This window comes from Vicugna pacos, chromosome 32 (genome assembly GCF_048564905.1).
Source record: "Vicugna pacos chromosome 32, VicPac4, whole genome shotgun sequence".
Taxonomy (NCBI): Eukaryota; Metazoa; Chordata; class Mammalia; order Artiodactyla; family Camelidae; genus Vicugna; species Vicugna pacos.
In genome coordinates this window covers 8,545,267-8,557,395 of record NC_133018.1, presented here as the reverse complement: position 1 = coordinate 8,557,395, position 12,129 = coordinate 8,545,267, and the positions used below count along the sequence as shown (strand labels likewise).

At 51.8% G+C, this 12,129-nt stretch overlaps 1 protein-coding gene and 1 long non-coding RNA gene across 2 annotated transcripts in view; one reads left to right on the top strand and one right to left on the bottom strand.

Moving 5' to 3' along the window:
• MYO18B (myosin XVIIIB) overlaps positions 1-12,129 on the top strand; it is a 203,042-nt gene that overhangs the window by 189,879 nt on the left and 1,034 nt on the right. Inside the window, exon 42 of the mRNA XM_072952829.1 lies at positions 9,499-10,759. Coding sequence (XP_072808930.1) covers positions 9,499-10,747 — 1,249 coding nt within the window. The 3' untranslated portion in view covers positions 10,748-10,759. The remainder of the gene's footprint in view (positions 1-9,498; positions 10,760-12,129) is intronic.
• On the bottom strand, positions 7,274-8,102 carry LOC140690859 (uncharacterized). Its single transcript, XR_012066191.1, has 2 exons — positions 7,999-8,102; positions 7,274-7,577 (listed from the first exon to the last, which is right to left on the bottom strand). It is a non-coding gene; the product is annotated as an uncharacterized lncRNA (long non-coding RNA).

The window sequence follows — 12,129 nt, the reverse complement described above, 5'->3', positions numbered from 1 at the left end:
TGGAAACTGGATCTTTATGAAATTTTCAAAGATTGGTCATACCTGTGTGATTACTGCCCAAATCAAAACCAGCCCATCTCTAGGGCCCCTAACACTGCCTTGTATCCATTTGAGTCATGACCTCCTTATTTAGTCCTCCTCACTCAGAGGTCATCACCATCTTGCCTTGTGCTCTGAATTAGATTTACCAATTTTTTTTAAACTCTCTAATGCCTTTAAGTTTAAATTTAGCTTTTCTATGTTTTCTGAGTGGGGGGTTTGTCTGATACAAGCTGGTCCATCTTACCTGGAAGCTGAGTGCTGAGTTGGACTCCTCTCTTTGCTAAGTAAACATTCCTTCCTTGGCTTCCATGCCTCAGAGAACACGAAGGCTCACTCGTACATCCCTCGGGTCATACGCTGGTGAGTGGCCTTCCCCTCCAGACTATAAGCCTCTTGAATGGAAGGGTTAGTCACCTCTGCATCAGCAGCAGCCAGCATCGTGGCCCTCAGTGAATGACTCTGAATGGATATAAGGAGGCGGGGATGGACTGATAATTTCCATTCACTTAAAACAGCATTTTTATGATGAACTGGGTGCTTTTACGACTAAGTCTGAGATTTTTACGTGGTTATTAACCATTGTCCCACACTCAGCTGAGGTAATGTCTGTGCCTGGAGAGTGAAGGAAAGCATTAAACGTTTATGGAAAATATGTTGAACCCAAGTGAATCTCTCATCCAGTTAGACTTTAATTCCTTTACTTATCCAGGTTGTTCTTTCACAGCACTGTGGGAGCTGTGTCACAGGGTCAGACTGCGGTGGGAGAGCGCTGGCTCTCCCACTGCAGAGCCAGCGCTCTCCCACCCTGGGCAGAGTGGGACCCGGGAAGCTCTCTTTCTGGTCTGTATTTTCCAGGAGGAGAACGAGGGGTTCAAACCAGATGTGGTGCCAGCTCCCTCTCCATTCTGTAGTTGATAAAATTCTGTAGAAATAAAACCAGGTTTTGGACTGGGCTTAGACAATATGAGAACTTCTCTCTAGACTGTGTGCTAGATGGAAGTGGGTTTTGAACCTGTTATTTTTAAGCCCAGGGAAGTGGCTTTGGCCAACTGATAAGTGAGGCTGCTGGGGGCTGAACTAAGCAGCTGGATTGCCCCCCTTTCTTCATCTCCGCAGCCCCTCATCTCTCTGTTCCTCCAGTTCTTCATTCTTTCCAATCCATAAACTCTCCTTGAGGGACTCATCTAGATCCTGGGGATTTATGGAAGGAAAATACAGTCTAGTTCAGAATTAACAGTCTTGTGGGGAGTTGTAAACAAGTCAGCAAACACAGTGCAGAGATGGGGAGGCCTAGGGGTGGTGGAACGGAGAGGGCCCCCAGCCCAGCCTGAGAGGTGGGCGAAGGCTTCTGGTGGCAGCTGCAGTTGGGCTGAACACTGAAAGGTGAGGAGAAATGTTTGCTTTTTTTTTTTTAAATCAATCGGTAGTTCCTCAGAATTACCTGTAAAAACAGTGTCACTTCTTCCGCTCTCTTCCTCTCTCCTCTCCTTCTATCTTCTATCTTCTTCTTCTTCTCCCTTCTCCTTTTTTTTTAACAACAAATGTGCCCAGGCACCATCAATTCTGCTAGCCTCTACCTTAATTTGACAATGACTAGGTTTTTTTTCATATCGATTTTATTTCTATCTTTACCTTCTTCTCTTCTTCTGTCTACATAGGATTTTTATGCCCACTGAAGTGAAAGTAAGTTGAAGACATCATAACCGTTCTCCTTAAAATAATTTCACATCTTTATCATATGAAGAAGGACGTCTCCTAGGACATCTCTTGACTATTGCGCCATCATCACACCTAAGAAAATGAGCAAATCCACAATAACATCCAAGAGCCCAACATTCGTATTACCCCAGTTCTAAAACTGGATCGCAGTGCTTTTTAAAAGAAGGGTCCTACTATTAAGGGCACTCATTGCATCTGGTGGTTTGGTTTCTTTTTGTTTCTCTCCCTTAAAAAAAAATAGACTTTATTTTTTTTAAGAGAAGGTTTAGACTTAACAGAAAAATTGAAGGAACAGAGAGGACCCATATCCCCCTGTCTTCCTGCCCATAGGTTCCCATACTATTAACATCTTCCATTAGTCTTTAGTCTCTCTTAAACATGAATGGTCCCCTTACCTTCCACCCCCATTGAAACTGATTTTTTGGGTAGAGTTCCATGCGTGATTCTGTTGGGCAACTCTGTTCAAAAACCAGTAGTCCTAGTACCCAGTGGCAGGTAAGACTGCGTGGGGGAGATGAGGCAGATTTTGCTGACCCCCAGGAGCTGTGCAGGCAGGTGTCCACTGAGGGCAGTTCACTGGGTTGGTTTTTTAAAGTGTCAAGGACTCAGTATCTACTTAAGATCAGAGAAGACAACAAGCAAGGCTTAACAGTTATTTTGTGTCATAAAAACATTGCTTAATGCGGAATATAGGATATTTACAGTCAACTCTCTGCACCTTCAGGTCAGAAATAACCAGGCTTTGGGACCACCTGCTGCCTATCCCGCTGCCTCCTCTGCCTGTCATCAAGCAAGCCCCCTTGGGGATTCCACCCCCCACGGCATCTTCCTTGCCTGAGTCTCCCTTCCAGTCTCCTCCTTTCTACCCTTGGAGCCTTTGACTGTGAAATGTCGGTATCAGCTGTTGCTGCTCGAGGGTTTTGCAGAAACCACTCAATAAGCTAATCGCTGCTAGGCGGGATCTTCTTCTCCAGCTTGGAGTGTCTTCCTCAGCCCTCCCCACCTGACCCCTCTTCCCAAAGCCCGACTCCACCCCTCCCTCCAGAAAGGCTGTGCCCTCCGGCTCCTGCCCTGCCCCTCTCCCTTGCCAGCCTCCTGCCTTGGGTACAGTCCTTGCTTTACCGTATACCTGGAGCCTCTCGCATGGTTGACCCTCCTCGTGGTCTCATCCAGCCTGCAGCGTGCTCTCCAAAAGGGTCGGGCAGCCCCTCTTCTACCACTGGGAGGCTAGGTGAGCGTGTGTGTAGTCACACAGGCTGAGGCGAGCGCTTCCTTGGCAAGTCCACCTGCCTCTCCGAGCCTCAGTGTCCTTCTCTGTAAAATGGAACAGTCAAAAGCAGTGGAACAGAGCAGTCAGGAAACATGGGTCCTGACATTGGACTCCTTCGTTTAAATTCATTTCTCCCATTTATTCCATCACAGTTACTTACCATTTCTAAGCCTCGTTTATGGAGTGGGAAGATTACAGTAGTAGCTGCTTTAGAGGACTGTTATGAGATGAGATTGAGTAATGTCTGCAAAGCCTAAAAGTGCACCATACAGGAACAATTATTATGCAGAATTCACCTGCACACTGTAGGGCCTTAATGCGTGCCTCCTGTTTCTCACTGCATCAGGCGTAGTTTTGGGCACCGTGTCAACTTCTGTTACAAACTATCAGTTGCTGTGTTGGACTTGGGCACTAAACCTTCAGGCCAGCTTAAAAGGACATCTGGTTTCCCATCCAGGCCTTGATATTAAAGAACATCAATACATTTTAAATTTCCCCTTTAATTTCAGGGTGTGGATGAAGAACGGGGTGACAGCATGTCTTTGGGATGATTCATGGTGTCATTAAATCTGCACGTCGAGTTTCCTGTAGCTCCTGTTGGCCCAGGCTCTGCTTAGACTCAGGCTTGGAAATTCTCCTTTTTGTCGTGTGATTGTGTCTGGTACCAGTGAATCCATGCATCTCCTTGACTTGGGTCTCACTGTTTTTTTGCTCATTGTGTCTCAGTAGATTTTGGGAAAATTGTATGTGTGTAGACATGAGTTCAGGTGGTTGCAGTTTCCACTCAGCTTCCTGCCTGGAGGGTGTGTGGTGGTGTGGAAGGACAGAGCAAGAGCATCCAATGTGTCCAACCCGGGTTCAGATCCAGGCTCTACCACTTAGCAATGTGGACCTTGAGCAGAGGGTTTCTCACCCGTGAGCCTTAGTTTCCTCATCTGCAAGATGGGGCGATCATACTGATTCTGATGAAACGGCATATATAAATCCACACACATATGGGTGCACTTATCATTCTTCACCCAGTATTCATGGAGCATCTCCCACCATGGGAGGCGTAGAGAGAGGACGATGGAGCAGCAGTCACAGGGCAGCCTGGCAGGGGAAGGGGTGTGGTCCAAGCCTCACACATGTGTCTTAGCAGCTGGCTGGTCCTGAGGCTGAGCAGACCACTTTGGCATCCTCTCCCCTTTCCTGAGCTGCACAGAGCAGGCTCATTCGTATGAGTTGCCTTTCCTTAAACATCTGCCCTCAGGCCGGGGTCCTCTCTAGCCCTGATGGAAAGGCCATTAATTGAAAAACGATTGAATGAGGGTTAAGATTTTCCAACATGTGTTTACAGTAGTAGTGTTTTGAAATGATAAGTAACGCACGCAAGTTTAATTGCACAAGGCTCCACTTGGCATGAAGAGCTGGGGGCAGATGGAGGTGTACTCGGGCCACGCTCAGGGTACTGACCATACCAATTACATATATCATCTCTGATTCCTCACAAGATGCTGTGACATCTGGCATTTTCGTTCCTACTCTGACAGCCAGGCTTCACAAGATGGCCAGGAAGGGGCAGAGCCAGGATCTGAACCCCAGGCCTGTCTTGTTTTCTGAAGCCCAGATTCTTATCCTTGCAGATAAGGAAGAGTGGAAATTCTGTTATTTCTGGATGGTCATATCCTGATTTACCTAATAAGCCTTCATAAATCTAAGCCAAATAGAGCATTTATATATATATATATATATATATAAATATATATATACACACACATACATACATACATATATATACACTTCACTCATCCATTCAGCACATGTTTACTGAACACCTACTGTGTGCTCTGACACCATTCTAGGCACGAGGTGTAGCGTAAATGCAACAGAAACTCCTGCCCTCCTGGAGCTCTTGTCTCCACAACATCACAGGGCTAACCTAGATACCCCCCCCCCATTATATAACTGAAGAAACTAGGCCTAGGGAAGTTAGGTGACTCTGCCAAAAGTAGTGAGTGGCAGAACAGACTAGACTCCAAGGGACAGATGTTATCTAGGCGAGGTGATGTAGGAGGTACTCTTAACACTGCATCACATCACAGGGTCTGGAGGAAGTTTCCAGAAAAGGGTGATGCTGGCTGTGGAGTTGGAACTCCCCTTCTGCCACTTCCAATCAAGTGTGCGTGCAGAGGGTACCCAGCCTCGCTGTGCCCAGAGCCCGTAACCCCTACCTCCCAGGGTCGCTGTAGAGGTTATAAATGGGTGTGACAGTCAGCTCCGCACAGGCAGGGCCCATCCACTTGTCCTCCCTTGTGTCCACGGCACCAGCATGGTGCCTGACACACAGTGTGTGCTCAGCCAGGGGTGACTGCTACAGGACCAGCCTGGCCTTTGTGTGCTTGGATGCCCCCGCAATGCCTGCTGGCTCCTTACCATGCAGGTATACTGGAAGTCTTCCTTTCTGGATAGACTAAGGGGCAGGTGCAGAATTTCCCAAGCTATTTCCAGAGTCCTTTATCAGAGAATCACAGTGCCCCCGCCTAGCATGTGTCCACACCTGTCTCCCAGCGAATCAGAGAGCTTCCCATCCATCACCTTGCTCCCTGGCCAAGGCTCTGGGAGGCAGCCCCAGTGACATCTTGATTAGCCACCACCCATCCATCATGTGGTGCCGATGGGAGGGAGTTCCATCGGAGCCGAGCCGGTCTGTGAAGACAGTGGGGAAATGAGTCTTCCCAGACCCTGGATGAGGACAGCAGGGTGTGTTTGAAAGGCCAGAGCCAGGGCGAGGCTGCCCCGCCTCACAGCAGAGCTAGGCCCACACCCTGAAGCTTGCAAGAGGGCGTCTAGGTTCAGGTTAAGTTTGGCGGTCTTCACGCAGAAACAGACTTCTTACTTGGAGCAGTGAAGCAGACAGGAAATAGAGATGTCGCAGAGACAGACGTGGGTGGATTTCTGAATGGTGAACCCAGGAGGCAGTGCTTAGCCAAGACTTCTCCCTTTCTTCCTTTCTCCCTCCCTCTCCCGCCTCCCTTCCCTGTCTCCCCTTCCCACCCCTGACTCTGCCCTGACTCCCACTCCCCTCTGGCCCCCCAGGAATCAACACTGCTTGGCCTATGTTCTGGTTCCAAGCCCCCCAGCAGTCTCTGAAGGCAACACCAGACTATTCCAGAAAGGTGGAGCCGTGCCCACCTCGCCCCCTCAACATCAACCCTTGGGCCCATCACCAGTGGTGACAGCCGGGCTGGGGCTCGAGTGGCTGTGCTGCGACCTTTTGGTTTCACACCTTCCGGAAGATGCTGCACCTAGTGGGCCTCAGGAAGGAAGGCAGGTCTCCCTTGGTCTGGCACAGCCAGGTCCCCTGGCGCTCAGCCCAGCAAGCCTGTGTCCTGTGTCTGGCCAGCAGCACTCAGGCTGGAACCTCCAGACCCCACTCCTGGGCTGCTGACACCTCTGTGCACCCCCGACCTGGCCCACCTTTTGGTCAAAGATGAGGAGGGTGGATCCTTGGCTGCCAGCCCACACCCCGCCTGCGACCCTCCCCTGTCAGCCCTCCTCTGCCTCCGCTGCCCCGTGGCCTTGGTCGCTCCCTCTCCCCCCTCCCCCACATGCTCTCACTGCAGCCTCTCTTGGTCCTGCTTCTGCTTTTCCCCGCTTCTCTTTACCCATCCATCCACCTCCCTCATCCTACCAATTCCTCTTCCCTTGAGACCTGATTTCTAAGGTGCACTTGACTCTGTTCAGCAGCACTTACTGAACGTCCACTGCGTGCTGGGCACCGTGCCAGCTCAGGTGCAGAAATGAGACTGGCAAGGTCTTGTCAGCATGGGCTGGGAGCGGTGATTCCCCCACCTCCTCTCCTTCTGCTCTTGTTTCCTACTTTCTCTCTTCCTGCTACTCTTCTTCCTCCTCTTCTTTCCCCCATGTTCCCTCCCTGCCCCCCCCCCCCGTTGCTTCTCTCCCCTCCCTTCCCTCGTTCCCTGTCTTGGCCTCTGCAGCCAGCCCCAGAGAGGGGAGCTAGGGCGCGTGGGATGGCACAGTCCTGGGAGATTTGGGGACAGGAGCCTAGGATGCCGCCCTCCCCACGTGGCAGGTGATGAATGAGACTGAGCGCCCAGGACACATTCATCACGGCTGCCTCCTCCAGGGCCAAGACAGGACGGAAATGACTTCTGTCAGCCCTGCAGCAGCCCACTGTCCCTGGCAGCTCCAAGCTGTTTATTAAAAAAAAAGAAAGAAAAATAACACAAAACAAAAAAGAAAGGCTGTGAATGCCATCCTGCCGTGTATTAGGGAGTGATTCCAAAGTGATGGTGCTGACAGACGCCCTTTCAGGTAGTGACACGGGAGCGCTCCAGCTCCTTTCCCAGCCTGGGTCCAGCCATGACGGAGACGGAAGGTGACATACAAGAAATGGGAATGGAGCAGCTGCTCCAGGCAAATTGTGTGGCTTTTGTTTGAGCACATGGGGGCCAGCCTTTCTCAGGAGTGAGGACGCGAAAGGTCACCTGCCCTCCTGGAACTTCAGCTGAGACTTTCACGGTGTCCAGTGGTGTGTTAGGCTCTGGAGATTCAGAAAGTATTAGTTGTCATCATAATGAGCACTAACTGCTAATTGTTAATGATTCATAGCCATTCATTATTGATTATTAATGATTAATCATAACTCATAATCATTATTTGAGGCACTCGGTGCCAGGCACTGAGCCCAGGGCTTTTCTTCCACCCCCTGATGTTCCCATGAGGTCAGCACGATGACCAGGACTGGAAGGATGTAGGAGTGCTTCTGGCACAGGGAACAGCAAATCCCAGAGTTAGGAAGGGTGTGGTCTGTCCCCAGAGACTGGTGTGGCTGGAGCAGAGTGAGCAAGGGGCCAAGTCATGAGACAGGAGGTTGGGGAGGGAGTTGGGAGCCAGAGCCCCCAGGAGAAGGACTGAGGCTGGTGGGAGAGTGGGTGAGGGAGGCAGTGCATCCACACCCCTACCTTGGGATGGACCTTATGGACTCCTCACTGCCCCCAGACTGTGGCATTGACCCTCCCTACCAAGCTGATGGCATAAGGAGGGACAGATGAGCACAGCCAGTCCTGTGCCCATCATTTGTGGAACCTTTTCACAGAGCATCATCACCATGGCAACCTCCCATCACCATGGTCCTGGGGCAGGGGAGGCTCCTGCCAGCATCAGAAGAGAGACGCATATGGGATGGTAGGAGCTCAGGAAGGCAGTGTCTAGGTCCCTACCCATGTCCCTGAAAAAGACAACAATCCCCTACCTTATCTGTATCCTCCTCTTTCCTCTGGGCATCACCTCCTAAGGCTGTGGGCTTGGCTCCTTCAGAGATTCAAAAGCCCTCTTGGTCATTGTGGTCAGCTGTTTTCCTTCTAAACTGTCCTACGTAATTGGGGATGGGGCTGGTGATATCAGACTGTGGTGAGCAGGACACATTCCTCAAAGTCTCATACCAGAATACCAACCTTTATGTGTAGAGGGCTGAACCTTTCATAATAATCTTTCCTATCGTAACAGCAGCAAGCAGGGGCATGGCCTGACGACTGGGAACCTGCATCATCACTGCACCCTGCCTTCCTCAGGCCCAGCGCCTGGCCCCCGTTGCCATGCCCAGACTCTGACATCTGGCACCCCCTTTTGCTTTTTTATAAATTATAACTCTGCTGGTGGGAGGGAAGGGGGTCATTTGTCTTAGAGGGAGGACAAATAGATTTTATTTATTAAAGGAATGGTTGATGGACTCCGGTCTCTCTCCTTTAAGCCACGCTCTTCATTTTCATTTTGCAGCCTGTAATTCCCCCCACTGTGAGATTCCCACTTCTCAGAGGCAGAGTGGTTTTGCCTCTGTCTGGTTTGTCCCAGAATAGAAAGCTTCTGTTCTCTGGTGTGTAGTCTTGGTTTCAGGTTGATTTCAGGTAAATCCTTCCCTTTTGAAGGACTTTTTTTTTTTTTACCCCTACCCCCATCCCATCCCAAGAAACAATCAGGGGTGTCCCAGAGCATGTCATTCAGATGCATTTTTGGGTCACTGGCTCTCCGAAGCTCTGCTTGGTGAGGCTGTCCTCTGGGCTGGGCCCTAAATAAACAACCTCCTGCAGGACCCCCTCGAGTCTTCAAGAAGCAAATTACTTACTTCACAGTAGGCTGTGGGATGCTAGGTCCTCTCGTGTCAGACTCAGATATGATGCCTCGTAAATCTAAGTCATCCATCAGAGCTACAGTTTTAATCTACTCAAATGTACTTAGCTGGGTTTAATTATAGACAGAAATTGCATTTCAGAAAGGAACGAGAAATCATTTACATGGCTTGAGTTTGCGCATTAAATCACCCAGTTCATGAAGAGTGCGGAAGGGATGGTGGTTCCAAAGACAAATAGTATTAGTGCCCGCGCTCAGGGGATCTCACACCAGTGGCGCAAATTGTCTGAATCGCCCAATGTGTACTGACGGCGGTTTTCTTCTCCTCCGCGCAGGCTGCAGGAGGAGGCGGGCGATGCCGAGCGGACCCAGCGCGCATCGGCACTGGGCGGGGCCCGGGACTTTCGCAGCCAGACCTCGGGGGACAAGGTCGTGTCTCCCCTCTCCCTCCGCCGGAGAAAGTACGCCCACTCTGGAGATGGCGAAGAGTGTGGCGTCCAGAGAAAGCCTCCAGAGAGGTCAGGAGCGCTGTCTTCCTCCCCGTCTTCCTCCCCGTCTAGCCGTAGTAGAGACACGTCCCCGCTGTCCAGGGACAAGCTGCCGAGTCCGTCCGCCGCCCTGTCGGAGTTCGTGGAAGGCCTCCGGAGGAGGAGGGCGCAGAGAGGCCGGGGGTCGCCGTTGGGCCTGGAGGACGGGCCCACTCTCCCCATCTACCAGACCACTGGGGCATCCGCGCTGAGGAGGGCCAGGGCAGGCAGTGACGAGGGGACCCTCTCGCTGAGGTCTGGGTCAGAGTCACCCCTGCACACGGTCGGCGCCCCCGGGTCCTCGGCCGGCCTCCTGCGCTCCACCAGCCTTAAGTGCATCTCTTCTGAGAGCATAGGGGGCCCCAGCCTGCTGCCCGAGAGGCAGAAGACCCGGTTCAGTTCCTGCGAGTCCCTCTTAGAGTCGGGACCGGGCCCGGGGAGGAAACCCAGCTCCCCATCTGCACCCAGGGACTCGTTCTTGTCGCCCACGCTGCGCCCTCGGAGGCGCTGTCTGGAGTCCTCGCTGGACGACGCAGGCTGTCTGGACCTCGGGAAGGAGCCACTGGTCTTCCAGAACCGCCAGTTCGCCCACCTGATGGAGGACCCCTTGGGCAGTGACCCATTCAGCTGGAAGGTCCCGAGCCTCAACTATGAACGCAAGACCAAAGTGAATTTCGATGACTTCCTACCGGCCATCCGGAAGCCCGAGATGCGTACGTCCTTGGCCAGAGTGGCCAGAGATGGGCAAGACAGTTCACAGCATTCAAGTGTCCACTTTGAGACAGAAGAGGCGGACCGGGGCGTTCTCTCAGGGATCACCACCATTTTGAAAAAGAGCCCCGAGTCCAGGGAAGACCCTGCTCACCTCTCTGACTCGTCCTCCTCCTCCAGCTCCATTGTGTCCTTCAAAAGCGCCGACAGCATCAAGAGTCGGCCTAGAGTCCCGCGGCTGGAGGGTGATGGTGGTGAGCGAACGTCCCCGGAGACCAGAGAGCTCGGGGCAGGGAGGAAGGACGAGGACGTGGAGAGCATCATGAAGAAGTACCTGCAGAAGTAGGGAGCAGCTCAGGTAAAAGCAGCGGGCTGGGGCTGTTCTGCTTGGGGAATGAAATGAGGGCGTCCACCTGGGTCTGGCAGCCTGGAGGAAACCAGTTGCTGCTACTGCCTTTAATGCCATGGCTGATTTCTCTAAAGATGAGGGTTTTCAGTGAAATAATGTGTGGCTGTTTATGCAAATAGCATGTTGCCGATAAACACAAAACTTACCCGAAGCCCTCGCTTGATGCCATCGGTTTCTTTGCATCTTGCAGACCCATCAGAAGGCATGAGGGTCCTGTGGGGCGATGCTGAAGAAGGTGCTGGGCTTTTAAAGTCTCCCTGCCTCCCCCCTCAGCCCTTGCCTCATTCTCTTTCCAGCACTTCACTCTTTGGATACTGGGGAGCATGCTGGCCTCTGTCCACAGAGGATGGGAGATTCTGGGTGGGTGGTGGGAGGGTCAGGCCAGGGTGGAAGAGGCCTTGACAGTGGTGAAGTCTAACTCTTACTCTAAATGTATAGAGAGAAACGGGCCCAGCGAAGGGGGAGAGGGGACAACTGCAAAGGTCACAGGGTGACAGTAAGCCATGCTTCTCTTTCCTGCTCCCATGATAATCCTGGTACTTATCTGCAGTAAAGGGAGGAGGAGGAATGCATTGCTTATAACGGCTTACCTGTACTGAGTGTGTGTATCAGGTAGTCACGTAGTACCCACGATAACCCCAAGAGGTGGTGTGTAGTATTTATTCCCATTTCACAGGTTGACAAACTGAGAATCAAAGAGGTAAGTCACTTGTACAAAATCACCCAGGAAGAACTGGGATTCAGAACTCCGGAATCCACACTTTTATCGGTAACACTGTTTCTCAGGTACATATTCCAGGCCTCTTTGGGCTCAACTCAGAGCCACATTGATGGAGCTGCATCTTAAAAGAGGTGGTCTCTGTTGAGGCCAGACTTTAGAATCATAAATCTGAAGGGAGATTGGAACTCAGACTCCAGCCCCACTCAACAAATCTGGAGACTTCAAGATCACCCAGTGAGTCTGCCGCCAGCCCAGCCACCCTAACTTCTGGTTCTGTCCTCTTTACCCTGAGGTGGGGCCAGCCACTGACTCCCCCTCGTGAGGCACGTTTCAAACTTTAGGACTCCCGACTGAAATACAGAGCCCCGTCAGGCGGGCTGGGAGGCAGCGGAGGAGTAAGCTGCCCTCCAGGTTCAGATGCAGCGCACACCCACGTCCCGGTGACAGCCCACAGCCTCTGTAAATCTCAGAACTCTCAGCGGCTCGAGGCTCAGGTGGTCGAGTGGTCACACGTGGTGCTCAGCCCACACCTGGCCTCAGCCACCGACCCTCCTTTCAGAGGCCTCCTGGACCAAAAGAAGCCGCACATCTTCCACTT